The sequence below is a fragment of the Plasmodium gonderi genome (assembly GCF_002157705.1).
Source record: "Plasmodium gonderi DNA, contig: Chr12, whole genome shotgun sequence".
NCBI classification, from domain to species: domain Eukaryota; phylum Apicomplexa; class Aconoidasida; order Haemosporida; family Plasmodiidae; genus Plasmodium; species Plasmodium gonderi.
Window position 1 is genome coordinate 1591589 of NW_021628937.1, and position 15907 is coordinate 1607495.

General features: G+C 32.0%; 5 protein-coding genes across 5 annotated transcripts; 2 read left to right on the forward strand and 3 right to left on the reverse strand.

Moving 5' to 3' along the window:
• Positions 1-359: 359 nt before the first annotated feature.
• Positions 360-1667, reverse strand: PGO_123250 (hypothetical protein, conserved; the record flags this gene model as incomplete). The annotated part of the gene is made up of 1 exon (XM_028689115.1): positions 360-1667. One exon carries the CDS (start codon positions 1665-1667, stop codon positions 360-362), a length of 1308 nt encoding a protein of 435 aa, XP_028544916.1.
• Positions 1668-3820: 2153 nt separating this feature from the next.
• On the reverse strand, positions 3821-5479 carry PGO_123260 (plasmepsin V; the record flags this gene model as incomplete). The annotated part of the gene is made up of 1 exon (XM_028689116.1): positions 3821-5479. One exon carries the CDS (start codon positions 5477-5479, stop codon positions 3821-3823), a length of 1659 nt encoding a protein of 552 aa, XP_028544917.1.
• A 4095-nt stretch (positions 5480-9574) lies between these two features.
• On the forward strand, positions 9575-11020 carry PGO_123270 (60S ribosomal protein L23; the record flags this gene model as incomplete). Its single annotated transcript, XM_028689117.1, has 4 exons — positions 9575-9599; positions 9902-10181; positions 10478-10723; positions 10936-11020. The coding sequence occupies 4 exons, from the start codon at positions 9575-9577 to the stop codon at positions 11018-11020; spliced, it is 636 nt and encodes a 211-aa protein (XP_028544918.1).
• Positions 11021-11602: 582 nt separating this feature from the next.
• Positions 11603-12649, reverse strand: PGO_123280 (N-acetyltransferase; the record flags this gene model as incomplete). Its single annotated transcript, XM_028689118.1, has 1 exon — positions 11603-12649. The coding sequence occupies one exon, from the start codon at positions 12647-12649 to the stop codon at positions 11603-11605; it is 1047 nt and encodes a 348-aa protein (XP_028544919.1).
• Positions 12650-14696: 2047 nt separating this feature from the next.
• Positions 14697-15790, forward strand: PGO_123290 (vacuolar ATP synthase subunit g; the record flags this gene model as incomplete). The annotated part of the gene is made up of 3 exons (XM_028689119.1): positions 14697-14787; positions 15130-15230; positions 15617-15790. 3 exons carry the CDS (start codon positions 14697-14699, stop codon positions 15788-15790), a joined length of 366 nt encoding a protein of 121 aa, XP_028544920.1.
• Between the last annotated feature and the right edge of the window lie 117 nt (positions 15791-15907).

Genomic DNA, 15907 nt, shown 5'->3' on the forward strand with positions numbered 1-15907 from the left:
CGCGTTGGAGAGATTAAATAAGGACAATCTCCCTCAACGTGGTTAATAATATACTCGAAAACGAAAACATAAAAAACTGAGTATTCAAAAGTGTGTGTAACAGGTACATAGCCAAACTGATGGGGAGTCTTTTATGTCTGTACAGGAGAATCAGAGAAAGAATATATAGCTACAAAATATTTGTTCTCCCATGCTTTTATTAAATTTTACCTCACCTTGTGATCAACATAACTGATTAGTTTGTAAGTGTAAAATACACAAAATGGTGAAGTACTGAAAAAAAAAAAAAAAAAAAGTAGCATAAATTCTTCCCGTATTGTCTCTTCTACCCTATAGCGGTGTGCACACATATTTACATGTCATCTTGGGGGTGTCGGATAGTTAGAGGCTGGCATATTTTGGTTTTTCAGTGTTTGAACTTGTTCTAATATTTCCTGTAATTTTTCCTTAGGCGTGTTTTTAATAATGGATAGTTGTTTTTGTTTTTGTCTAATTTTATCTCTAACAAATCTCAATCTATCTTCAGAGTTTTGCAACATCAATGCATCATATCTATCAACAATCATAAGATGAAAGTCGAATGCAGCAAAAGCTACGATTTGAATAAAAGCTTGTCTCTGTTCAGGATCTGAAGGATCTACTTGAAACTTTTCTAATTTTGCATCTATTGATTCTTTTAAATCATTTCTTAATTTGATATTCATAGAAGCAAATGACTGGTCCAATTGTTCCATTAATTGTGATTCCATAGTAGAACATTGCGAATGAATTCGAATAATTTCATCCACCATTTTTAAACTGTCTTCAGCATCTGATAATCCTTTTTTATCTTCTATTGGCGATATTTTCCCTAAAATACATGGTTCCTGATTAATAATTTCATCAATTATAACTCGACCTCTTACTATTCCCTTAACAGCTAGATTATTTCCAACCTTAGTTACATCTTTTATTTCTGCATAAACAGCTAATGGTGCCAATACACCTGTTTTATGATTAAAAAAACACATTCCAAAAATTTTTCTTTTTTCTCCATTTATATTTATTTCTCTTGTCATACTTTTAAAAATATTTTCAACATTTTCTCCATTAAATTGCATATAATCTTCAAATCCTACTTGTAGTGGAGATGGCTCATTGGACATCTCTTCCAGCAAAATAGGAAAAAATCCTAATTTATTATTTTCATCAAATTCAGTTATCCATTCGTTTATTCTCCCTTTCACATTTCTTGGCACATCTTCTATGATTGGTTTGTCTGTAAGATTTATTTTGTAATTCTCAGCATATAATATATTGCTTCTTTCTTTTTTTCCTCCCTCAGATTTCCATTTTTTACACGTCTCTCTAACATATCCTTTAACATCTGGGACAAAATAATTATTGCTGTTCAGGTAATTATATGGATATATCCATCCTCCTCGATATTTCCTTCGCTTTTCTTTCTGACCCTTCATCCATAGTTTCCCTATGTTAAAATAACTACCTCTGGTATATGCGCTCCTGTCGTTCTTTGTCCTTACATTGTGATGTTCATTTGGTGATAAGTTCATGTCACCACTTATTAACATTGTTTTCTTTGCATAGCTCCCATCATGCTTTAGTAAGATCTTCAGAAGAAGACACCAAAAGATGCAAGAGCTCACCATGGAGGATGTTCCTTTCATGTCGTATCAACGTAGGATCCCTTTAGGTTTGTGTTCCCACGATGCGTTTTGTAGTATCCTCCTACATGTACACAATGGAGTTGCAATTTTGGCGCACACGTCAAGGAAAAAAAAATGTACATACATATAAAGCAGTGAAACGGAATGGTAAAAATGTACAACTCCTGCGGGGAGGAAAAAAAAAAAAAAAAAAAAAAAAAAAAAAAAAAAAAAAAAAAAAAAAAAAAAAAAAAAAAAAAAAAAAAAAAAAAAAAAAAAAAAAAAAAAAAAAAAAAAAAAAAAAAAAAAAAAAAAAAAAAAAAAAAAAAAAAAAAAAAAAAAAAAAAAAAAAGGAAAAAACTCGTTGAACAGCCCATCCACAAATTATTTCCCTCTTGTGCAATTCTGCAACGGATGTAACCCCCCCCCCCCCCTGTCACCTTTGAATGAATGACAATCGAAAATGGTATATGATTATATATATATTATATATATATATATATATATATATATATATATATTTTTTTCTTTTTTTGTTTTACTCGTAAGCCAGGTTAGAGATCACCCAGAATATTGTTCCGTTAAAATGGTGTCATCAATAGGAGCCACTCCCCCCCTTTTTTCGATGCGCAGCACCAATTTAAGGATTTTTTTTTTTTTTTTTTTTTTTTCCCACCACATTACCCATTCATCAACACATAGGAACGATAACACACATTGGGTAATTATACATCTCTCTTTATGAACATGTGAATATTTTTTTTTTAAGTTTGCAGTTATACATTGGAAATTTCCTCTTTCCTTTTAAACACTCTCCCACCTAGGTTGTATGGCCTACTATTTGTGATATCACCATGTACTAGGGATTCACTACATAATGTGAAGAAGAGGCAAGGAAAAAGAAATGTAATCCATTATAGGTAATTCTACATTGAATAGGACTTTACATTTCATTATGAATTAACATGCATGGAAAAAAAAAATCAGAATTGTAAGGAGGAAACTTCACCTTTTTTTTTTTTTTTTTTTTTTTTTTTTTTTTTGGATGCTAACTTCTGACATATGACACGTTCTTGCTTTTCACCTTTTAAAATGGAGGTGAGAAAAAAAAAAAAAAAAATTTTAAAAGGTCTGTTATTTGAACTATATTCATTATGATTTCTACCCATCTTTGAGAAAAACGTTCCTGTTACCTCTGCTTTGGTCTTGTGTGACATTCTGAACGATCGATCAAATTCAAAACCTGCAATGTGTAGTGGTGTGCAATGTAAAATCACGTGCAGTGAAGATACCTCTATCGCGTGTCATAATTTTTCTAACTTGATAATCATTAAAAAAAGGAAGGAATGTAAAGAATCGTTTTGAAAGAAAAAATGTGAATCGTTTAGCTAGTCATGCAAAAACGGAGAAACGGCAAATGGACAAGTGGACAATGAAACAAAAAAAAAAAAGGATAAAAAATTGTAAACTTAAAAAAAAAGGTAAAATGGAATGGCAAAATGGAATGGCAAAATGGAATGGCAAAATGGAATGGAAAAATGGAATGGCAAAATGGAATGGCAAAATGGAATGGAAAAATGGAATGGCAAAATGGAATGGCAAAATGGAATGGAAAAATGGAATGGCAAAATGGAATGGCAAAATGGAATGGAAAAATGGAATGGAAAAATGGAATGGAAAAATGGAATGGCAAAATGGAATGGAAAAATGGAATGGAAAAATGGAATGGAAAAATGGAATGGAAAAATGGAATGGAAAAATGGAATGGAAAAATGGAATGGAAAAATGGAATGGAAAAATGGAATGGCAAAATGGAATGGCAAAATGGAATGGAAAAATGGAATGGAAAAATGGAATGGCAAAATGGAATGGCAAAATGGAATGGAAAAATGGAATGGCAAAATGGAATGGAAAAATGGAATGGCAAAATGGAATGGCAAAATGGAATGGAAAAATGGAATGGAAAAATGGAATGACAAAATGGAATGACAAAATGGAATGGAAAAATGGAATGGCAAAATGGAATGGCATAATAGTAAAGTAAGAAAAAAAGCATGCAAAGTGCTGATGCAATTTTTGATCTAGTATAGGAAACCTACATGAACATAGAGACCCCGGTATGCCGAGTATGTCTGATGTGTTTCTTCCAAAGAAACATCTTAGATGGAGAAGACCTACGATTGGGTAGGTGGGTGGCTTACATCGGATGACAGTGGATTGTATTCCATATGGTACAACCTCTTCATGTAAAACAAAAGGGAGAGTAATATAATGAGTGCAAAAAGCACAAAAAAACTGTATAGGGAAAAAAATGGAATTTTTAGAAATATATTATCATTTCTTTTATACTCATTATATGTTCTTGGTCTTGATTTTGTAGAATGAGATGGACAATTAGAATCGACAAAACCAATATGATTTTTTTGAATGTCAAAAATAACTTGTCTATTTTTAAAAAATGTTAAACCTAATATGGGTTTGTTATTTACTTGTTTTTCTATTCCCTTACACCAAAATGATTCTTTTTTATATAAATAAGAATGAGGTTGCCATTTTAATTTATAATTATTTGATAATGTTATGAAAAGGTCAGGTAATCCATCTAGATATTTCCAACATTGTACCCCATCTACTATCTTTATACACATATTTTCTTTCTCTATAATATTTTTTAACGACTTTTTAAAATCATCAAAATGTACTAGTGGATTATTGAATGATTCATTTGTCATCTTCAATCTTTTATTCACATCATATACATTATTCATATCGGATATACAAAGAATATCAAAAAAAAAATTTATTTTGTTGTATAAATCTTCAGGTACATGTGTAAATGTGCTACCTGAGTCTACTAACATTTCCAAAGTTTTCGTTGAGTTCATAAGATTCGTTCCATAAAAGTCTAAGCCTCTTACCTTTATGTAGTAATAATATTTTCTCGTTATGTTTTCCCACACTATTTTTTCTGCTTCTCTTAGCCCCTTTTCTCCATTCCTCATTTCATCTTGGGGATGATGATAACCATTTTGTTCATTCTGTTTATCACTTGGATTCTCTACATTGTTATCTTTTCCAACTTCATCAATGTTTTTGTTCCTACTGTCAGAACGAACGATGTAATCATTCTCATACCCTCCTGCTATGAATTCTCCTCCACTTTCCGATATACAAATTGTAAAAATTTCCTGTAGTTGAGGAGCACTATTAAAAAGTAAATTGATAAAAGTTGGAATGCCATGTGGTTTAGAAAGACTTAATCCTAGAACTCCCGTGGCTTGCTGATACAAGAAGAGGCTTTCTTCATGCATATGACAACCCATTAATTTTTTAAAAGTTATTTTTTCATTGTTGTAAGATACCACACTAACTACATCTGAAAAGTAAAACCCATTAATTTGTGAACCTTCACAATATGATTGCATATATTCACATTTACCTTTAACACAATTCAGTTTAAAAGGACATTCATTCTTTTCATCACAATACAAAATAGATGACGTCTTAGAATTGTTCAGGTTAAATGGATTCTCCATATGAACTCCACAACTTTTACAACCTGCACATGGAAAGCTCAAAGACGATGATCCAGTGTCAAGTATTAATGATATCCTCTGTTCAGGGGTTCCTATATCTATATCTAAAAAGTAGTATGCATATTCATCTATATCTCCATATAATTTATATTTGTACAAGGGGAAATTCTTTCTATTTTCGAGACCTTCACCTTTGCACTCAATATCTAATAGACAAATTCCAAATACAAAGATGACAAAAAATGAAAAAATGGAAAAAAAACCACGTGTGTGGTTCCGAAAGAACCCTTTGTCCATCTTTCTCCAATTTGGTCCACTTCTCCAGTTTGGTCCACTTGTCCAATTTTGTTCGCTTCACCAATGTGAATTTATTTTCAGAATGTCTCCTTCCAATCCAATGTCAAGGCGTACCAAAAATGTAGACTTTTAATTTTTATTGTTGTTACAGTATGATGTATGATATATGCTGATGTGAGTGGGTATACACGTCATAAGACATACTTTGAGGGTATTCTTCTTTGTTGTGCAAAAAAAAAAAATTCAGGATCTGAATATTTTCAAACACAGGCATGCAGGGATGAGAGAGTGGTGTGTAAAATTTAATTTCGAATGAAAATTGGAAATCCTAAAAAATTCTGCTAATTATTTGTCTTGTATGCATTTGTTAATTTTTATTTTTCTCTTGTAAAAAATATATGTGTAAAAGAGAAATATATATATATATAAATATATATATATATATATATATATATTTATATTTTTTTTTTTTTTTTTTCTTTATTAACGTTTGCACTACTAAATGCATCGAAGGGTACTTTACTTTGAACTGACCAAATAGAAATGAACGGGTGTGTTTTCCTTGATTTGTGTTCAAGTTCATTTTTCCTCCACTTCGACATTCAGGAATAAATACATATAGGAAAACTTAACTATTTGTAAATTTGCGTGTGTAACAGAATTGTTCGTTTTATAGCATACATGTACATCATTGTTTTCAACATCGTTTGAAGTAGTAAGTGTGTATGTGTCTCTCCTTTGAATCGACGCTTGTATCTCCTCTTTCACTTTATATGCTTCTAAAATGTATATGAACTAAAAGTTGTTTGAAGTCATATCCAAGTAATTTTATTCAATTTGTTAAAAATTATTGTATTTCATTGATGGTGTACATATATGCAAGATAAGGAATTTTTTTTTTTTTTTTTTTTTTTTTTTTACACTGGTCTGAAATAATTTCCATTATGGCATATGCAAGTTGAGTTATCTTGGAATTTTTTTTTCCTTTTTGGTTATATACCAGGTGTTAATATAATGCCATTACTATTTTACTTCATCGGATTTCTTTTTTCAGCATGGTTATATGTGTTTTCAATTTGAGGAGTTGCAAGGGGGAAATTTTGTCGCGGGAAAGGAGATTAGGTAAAAAATAAAATTAAAAGGGTACAAATTGAGTGGATGTAAAATAAGTGGGTAAATAATGAGCATCTGACTATTTGCTTGTGCAAAATGCGTGGGGTATTTTTTTTTTTTTTTGGATAATTTTTCTCATCAATTGGGGTGTTGAAATAGTGGCTCATAGTGGACACATGCATATGCATACACATGCACATACGTGTGTATGGCCTTTGCGGATTCGCGTGGGTTACAGAAGTGTGCTCTCGGTATGTGTTTCAAATATTTCTCCAAATTAATGCAGCACACAAAAAAAAAAAAAAGAAAAACAAAACTAGCGAATCCTACCAAACGAACCAAACGAGGGACTTTTTTTACACATAAAGCAGATTGAACACTGAGGATTTTTCCTACCCTCCTCCTCCTCCCCCCTTTCCCCTTCCTTGAGGTGGCGTAAAAAGGTAAGTACTCCCTCTCCTTTGGTTTTTACTTATTCGTTTCGACTTGTTCTTGCGCATGCATTGTCGCTTCTTTTATATATATTTTTCACTACTACACTTTCAGTAAATGCGTTTCAGTGGATTGATTATTTTTTCTCCCTATTTCCTTTTTACTCACCCCTCTTACATTTTTTTTATTTTTGTATTTTTCAGCTTGTGCAAGGGAAAATTGGAAACAATTTTTTTTTTTTTTTGGTGGGCTCAAAAATTCGGCCAGGTTCAGTAGGACACGTTTCTTAAATTCCTACTGCAACCCCCCACGTGTATAAATGTGAATGTGTTGTGACAGTACTGTGAATGTTATTGTGAATGTATAGTCACCTTTCTTGCATTCGTTTCTCGTTATGTACTTACCAATCTTGTGCCACTTTAAAAGAAAATAAAAAAGAACAAATCAACTCTGCTAAAAATGAAAAGTGCCAGATGGAGAGCACGCAAAGCAGATAAAGCAAAGAAGTGTAAGAAAAAAAAAAAAAAAAAACCTTTGTACTGAATAACTATATCAGCTTGTTGTGAACATTGAAAAAGTCCGCATAAATCACACAAATGCATAAGTTCATTTGTATGAACGTGCAGGCGTTGTGTATATTTTTTGTGCATGTATAAAAACACATATATAGGTGTACTATTAAAACACCTGTTCAATTTCCACATTGCTGAAAAAAGTTACACTATTCTAATGGTGAACATGAAAAAGTATACTTAGGGAGTCAAAAAAAAAAAAAAAAAACACCTTTCTTCTCTTTTAAACCACGGCAGGTTTGCATTATATATGGCTTAGGTATCATTTATAATGTCTACTTTTGTATATTTACGACCGCGTTTTTGCTTTGCATGCACAAAAATAATAATATTCATATTTTGTTCTCCCCCTAATTTTTATGGGTGCCCAGTCAACACGCACACAATTGGCTAGCGGAAAAAAAAAAAAAAAATGCACGTATATATATGCACGTACATATGAACATGCATAAACATATGAACATACATTTACATATCCAAAATGTATAAAAAAAATACGTACACAAAGGCAGACATCACCTGAACATGAAATAATTTATTCCGTTCACTCTAACAAATATACCATTTTAGAATGAACAAAAACAGCTATTAAAACGCGTTGTATTCTTTAGGCATAAACATGGAATATAACATGTCCACAATATACACATACATGCATGTATATGTATATATGGGCAACTGTAGCACCCCATGTATAGAGCTTGCATGCGTATTAATATAAATTTATAACATTATGTTCGGTTTTTATGGCACGTGACAGGCAAGGCAAAAAAAAAGTTGCCACATATACACTCGCATAATCATATTCTCAAATGAACAACCTAAATTTACTGCATGATTTCTTTGCTCTTATGTGCCATTATGGGATCGGTTTCAGTTTCAGTTGTTGTAAAAAAGAAAAAAAAAAAAAAAAAGGCACGTTTCTTGCGTGCGTGCACGTGTTGTAACATATATGCATATACATACATGTATGTATATAAATATATAAGTATATAAAAAATATATATACATATATTATATGCATATGTATTTTGCACAAGGAGAAGAAAACATACTTAAGGATACCCTTTTCGTTCCTAATTGCGCCACGAGGTGTCAAACAAAGTTCAAAGGCGTGGGGTAGAATTTTCTGCATACATATTAACCGTGCATATATATTAACCGTGCATACATATTAACCGTGCATATATATTAACCGTGAACATATATTAACCGTGAACATATATTAACCGTGAACATGTATTAACCGTGCATATATATTAAGCACTGCTATGTTGCACTGGTGCCAGAGAGAAGGGGAACCGTTACTTCTCATCATCAAAAGAAGTGCCAACCCCTCCACTTCCACTATGGTTCAATTAACTTTTTTTTTTTTTTTTTTTTTTTCCTTTTTTAAGGAGAACGACCAGTTTAATCCCTTCTACGCGTAGGTTAAAATGTACTCTCTTCGTGTATATAGCGTAAAATAAAAAAAAAAAAAAAAAAACACATTTTTCTTTATTATTCCACAGGGAATATTCACATATGCTTACATATATATTATAATACATAATAAATACATCATAAGCGCAGGCACGATATACATATTATATATGTATATGTATATATATATATATGTAAAATACACGTTTAATCACGTTTCGAATAAGAGTGAAAATTCTTTGTGACGAGATTAAGAATAAAAAAAAAATATACACAGGCTTTTTTTTTTTTTTTAAAAAATATTGATCATATAGGTATATCATCTAAACGCGATAGATATATAACTGCATGTATACATATGCCTGCCTCCTCCCCGAACAGGAAAAATATTTTACTTTATTTATTTTTTTTGTTTTTGTTTACTTTTTTTCTTTTAAAAAAAAAATTTGTAACAGTTTTCAACCAAAATAGAGATTTTTTCACCTGAGTTAGAAAACAGTCAAGTAGATTTTTTTTTTTTTTTTTTTTTTTTATAATTTTACATATCATCGGAAAAATGGTAGAGGGAACTAAGGAAAAAAGTAAGAAGAAAATAAAATAGGCCTTGCAAAATGGGCTCAACAGAATAGTGGAATAAAATTAAAAATAACGAAAAAAATACGGCATACTTTATGCAAATGGGAAACATTTTTTTTTTTCTTCTCCATATCCTTTATGACTCATGAGCTTTTTTGCTACTTTACCCGATCGTGTGTATTATTTCATAAGCACGAACTTCGTTGAGCTGTATTTAAATCCACCCGTGTACTTTTCACTCGACATTTCCTCCTTTACATCCTACGTCACACTACCTAAATATTGATTCCCATCCTCATATTTACAGAAAATGTTGTAGATAAAAAAAAACAGGACAATAAAAACAAAAAAAATGTTAAAAATGGAAAAAGTAACCTGAAGGTAACCCCAAACAACAACGATAAGGTGTTAAAGAAGAATGAAAAAAAGAAAGGAAACGATAAGCAGAAAATAAGTGACAAGAGTAAGGTTAAGAAAACCATAACTAAGAATCTCAGTGGAAAGAATCAACAGGTTAAGAAACTTAGTAAAGACAATGCACTGAAAAAGAAGAAGAAAAAGATAACGACATCCATTCGTTTTAAGAGGTAATAACTGTTATGTCCTGTCAAATAAATTTGAAAAAATTTCTCCCCCAATTGCAGTTATGCGAAGTTACAATAGTGACCAGGGTGGAGGCATGTAATTCTGTATGTTCCAACAGCCAACTGTCGCTACTGCCAACTGTCGCTACTGCCACCCGTCGCTACTGCCAACCATGTTGCATTATTTTTTGAGGTGGGGATGGGAATGACGTATGCCCACTCACTGTGTTATATTTTTGCACACCTTGTTTGCCACGTGATTCATCTTATTTCTCCTGCGCCTTTACCCATTTTCTCAGACCTAAGACGTTGAAATTGCCGAAAAATCCAAAGTGTCCAAAAATTGTCAAATCATGTTATAAGAAAACACTTGATAAATATGGAATTATAAAATATCCTCTTACATCAGAAAAGGCAATGAAAAAAATCGAAGAAATAAACACACTAGTTTTCATTTGCGACAAAAGAGCAGACAAAAAAAAAATAATGAAATCTGTCAAGGGGCTCTTCGGAATTACGTGCGAAAAGGTTAATGTCCTTAATAGGTATGTAAAACGGGAAGAAGAAAAAAAAAAAAAAAAAAAACACCCACACGTGCATCCACATGTGAGTTTGTACATACATATATATATGTATATATATATATATGCACATGTATTTGCATTTTCATATGTTTGTGTGCATACCTCTTCAATGTAAAACGAGCTACTCTTGCTCCTTAATTTTTTTTTTTTTTTTTTTCCCCCACCTTTTCTAGACTCAACGGAGATAAAAAGGCCTATGTGCGATTGTCCAAGGATCACGATGCGTTGGAAGTAGCCAACAAAATTGGAATTTTGTAAAAAAAAAAAAAAAAATTACATTTTTAATTCGTTCATATCTTTTCCCCCATTACTTATTTTTGAAAAGAAAGCACACACACGGATGCATGCCTGCACGGGTATATATATATATATATATATACATGTACATATGTGTACATATATGTATAACTATGCATGATCTACCTTGGGGAATATGCATAGACCAAGTGAGGCGTACTTTTTCGTGCCTGCTTTTTTTTTTTTTTTTTCCCATATCGCTTTATTCATGTATACACCAAGTTCCACACGTGGAATAATTAAGCTTTTCGCACACATGTTGTGTTTAATAAAATTTATCAAATTTCTTTCAAATAAAACGGGAAGAAATGCAGGAGAGAAACATATTTCCAATTTAAAAAGTAAAAAGGAAACGAAACGAATAACGCAAATACAAACAACGCGAATGCAAACAACGCGAATGCAAATAGCGCGAATAATTTCTCACAATTTCAAATAGTCTTAAAAATGACAAAACCTTTCGTCTACTAAAACGTTGTGTACATATATTACACACGCTGCAAAGACGTCGCAGTGATGTGTCTTTTCATTTGTCCAACAGTTTTAATTTCCATCCTTCATTGGGTGCTTGTAAACATCAAGCTTCAATATTTCATATTCACATTCCTCTGAATCGTCTGAAGCAAAGTTATCTGGGGAACTTTGATCAATTTCGAAGGAACACTTATTTTTGTAAAACAAAACTGCATTAAAATTTTTCTTCAAAACAGTGCATAAAATTTTTGGAATGTTAATGCGTGTACATAAAGCTTTAAGCATGTCTATGAGATGTTTACCAATTCCACGTTTTGTGTATGCTGGTGCAATTTGAATTTCGTAGAGGTAACAAACGGTTGTGTTTTCATAAGGTGGATAATCAGCTGTTAATCTGTAGTGCACGAAGCATACTAGTTTATGTTTGGATAGGTATATTTCCAAATCATTTTTATTTTTATCATTTTGTTTTATTATTTGAAGGAATGATAAACGATCTTTCTTCTTTTCCCCATTGTTTGTTGGATCAGATGGATGATCTTTTTTTTCATCAAATGTATATTCATTTTCTTCATTTGTGTGTTGTAGAAAACCTAATATCAATTTGCATTTATCACTTTGTAATTCTTTCCATTTCTTATCATCAGACCAACCCTTATTTAAAAAATTACTATCATTGTATAGTCTTTCCATGTTTATTTTTGTCATTTCAAATAATAAGGTAAAAACTTTATCGGATCCACTAAATTTCTTCAATTCATATGCATTAACAGATTCGAAGTAGATAAATGGGGCTTCCACATGTTGACAAACTTTCTCTTTCTCTATACTTCCATTTTTAAGGTGATCATTTTTTTCCTTTTTTTTTGTAACGTCCTCATGTTGTATTCTCAGAATGTATTTTTTATAAGTACTGTCATCAATAAAATCGAAGATATTATCATCATCTTTGCAATTTTTAATTCTTTTAATTAGTTCCTTACCTTTATATATGTCATCTTTTCTCTTACTTCTCTCCCATTTCTCTTTCTTATTAATACTCTTCTTCTTCTCACTAATTTTGCAAGATTTTCCTATCTCCATTCTTCTCGTCTTACTCTCCTCAATTTTCTTCATTTTTGCATTTTCCGTTCACATTAAGAATGGAAAAAAGAAGGATCCGGTGTCCCTCACCTACCATTATATCTGCTTTGTACACTAACTCACTCAGTTCTCAGAAGCGATATTTTACTCTCGTTTTTTTGCTTTCCCTTACTCAATACCTTTGGGTAATACCAATTTATGATTACTTTAAGGCTAAGTCCGACCAGAGGAGGGAGGCGTGTCGATTTTAAAAGAAGGAAAAAAAAAAAAAAAACTCTTATAACACAACAAATGGATCAAATAAATTGTGCATCCCAAATGGATCAAATAAATTGTGCAGCCCAAATGTATCAAATAAATTGTGCATCCCAAATGGATCAAACAAATTGTGTAGACCAAATGTATCAAACAAATTGTGCATCCCAAATGGATCAAACAAATTGTGCACAACAACTCACATGTGCTGTCTATGATGTATAAATGTTGAAGTGTGATGTTATTTAATTGTAGCATAGTTTTTTACATTACCATGTGCAGGCAGAGTTGAAACGTTTTAGTGCTTCCAAGGTATGGGATATTCTTAGGCTTTACCCCATCCCCACACTCTCTAGTATTACTCTCTTTTCTATCCCTTAACACAACTTTGATGTACTTGAGGAATCACCACCCCTTATGCAAAAACGTGTATCGCATGTGTGTGTGTGTGTGTGCAATTCAGTTGGAGGTCATTTGACCAAGCAGCATTTCCAAAAAATACACATCTACCAGTTTCACTAACAAACCTTGATTAAGTTATACATCAAGTAGTATGCATGTTCATGCCATTTCAATGTACAATCTACCTGTTTCTAAAATGAAATAAAATTGGAGAAGAAAATTAGCATATGTCTCTACGCGTAATATGCAACTTTGCTAGTTTATGCGCTTTCCCTCACCCCCTTGTCGTCCTTAAGGGAGGTTTCATATTCTCTGAACACAAACTTACGTGCTATACGTACATACGTGTTATTTCTATTCTTTACATCTATTCGTTGCTTCTATTCGTTATTTCTATTCTTTACTTCTATTCGTTGCTTCTATTCGCTACTTCTATTCGCTACTTCTATTCGCTACTTCCATGCATGTGTGTGTGTTTACATGTTTCTCTTTCTTCTCTTTATGCAACGGAATAAGGGAGGCTTATTTACAGGCAAGTGCGGACGAACGGGACGAAGTAAAAAAAAAAATATATATATATATGTATATATATATATATATATATATATTCTATGCATACTTCTCCTCTTCGAAGTAAATAACATGAACTGCAAAAAAGAAAAAAAAAAAAAAAAAAATTATGCATGAATAATCATATGGAAAAAAGAGCACTAACTTGGGAGTTGGGGTGGGGGGAAGGAAAAAAAAAAGAATATTTTTTTTTTTCAAGAATTTTAAAATGTTACTACGATGTAATGGACGTGCCAGGATGCATTAAAATGCTTTTAAGTATTTAAAATATTTAACTTATTTAAAGTTTTTAAAATATTTAAACTATTTAACGCATTTATACCATTTAACGGATTTAAACTATTTACTTTTTTTTTTTTTTTTTTAAACCTTCTTAAAATTCTTTGAAACTTCTTCGAACTTCTTGAAACTTCTTGAAACTTCTTGGAACTTCTTGAAACTTCTTGAAACTTCTTCGAACTTCTTGAAACTTCTTCGAACTTCTTGAAAAATTTGAAGTATTTTTTTTCACCACATTCCGATCAAATTTTAGTTCAAGTTTTCTCCTCCTAAGGTCCAATACATTTAACACCCCTTCAATGAATATAAGAAAAATTGGAAAATGCAGCAACTAACAGGATTGAGCACCATTTTCCTGTTTTAAAGAAAGACGTCTATTCTCATACATACATCTGCACACATATACATAACACATGTATATATGTGTGAATATTTTTGTACATTTGTGCTTTGTAAGAACTGAAGCATACCACCACCACGAACAAGTGTAGCGTCCCCATTATATAGGAGCACACATTACCTTGACAATCTACCCCACCCCCACCTGTATTACATTTCCCATCTTTTGTGTATAATGACTCAAAGTAAAGGATCCAACCAGCTCATTCAACAGTTGCTGAAGGCAGAAGAGGAAGCAGATTTAGTGATTAAAAAGGCAAAAGACGGTAAGACGTGAAGAAGCGCGTGAACTTGTGCGTGAGTGAGTTGGACAGCCTGAGCAAGTTCTGGCAATTTTGGCAATTTTGGCAGTTTTGGCAATTTTCCCACCACCCAACACCACGTGCCGAACAAGAATGCTGTACCGACTCCTCATTAAGGCATTTTTGCAAATGCGGAAAAATGGAATTTTTTTTTTTTTTTTTTTTTTTTTTTTTTTTTTTTTTTTTTTTGCTATATCATAACCATTTATACAATTTTTCTCCATTTCGTACCGATTCACACCACTTTGCACAATTTCTTGCAACCCCTTTTGGACATTTATATTCCTCATTTTTCCCATTCCGTAGTGCGTGCAAAAATGCTTAAGGAAGCCGAGGCAACTGCTACTGAGGAGTTGAAAATTTTTCGGGCCAAGGAAAAGGAACGTCTAAATAAAGGACATAAGGAGGTAAAATTTGGAAAGTTCTTTCTTAAATGTGTAAATATATAAATGGGGAAGAACGATTATAATGTATGCACACATCATTTACATGTACATGTACATAGTGAACGTATGTGGATACATACACCTGTGTGAAGTTGTATATCGCACTAGTCTGTAGTTACCTAGCCGCACGTTTTACCATGTTATTACTTTACCATGTTATTACTTTATCACTTTATCACTTCATCACTTCATCACTTTATCACTTCATCACTTCATCACTTTATCACTTTATCACTTCATCACTTCATCACTTTATCACTTCATCACTTTATCACTTCATCACTTTATCACTTCATCACTTCATCACTTTTTTTTTTTTTTTTTTTTTTCTACCATTCCCGAACCAGAAAACAACCGCAGAAGACGAAGCCGTAACTCTAATTGAACAGAACACAAAAGAAGAAATTAAAAAATATAAAGAATTGTTTAAAAAAAATAAGGAACAAGTAGCTCAGTTTGTTTTTGATAAAGTATTTACAGTCGATCTCACAATTCCGGATTGTACACAAAAATCGATTTAAATGGGAATGTTAAAAAAGATATATCTTCAATTTGTCCTACAACCCACACCTATGTTTATTTGATTTTTGAAACGATTATATGAAAAGAGGATCTATTTTAAACGGATGGGTTAAGAC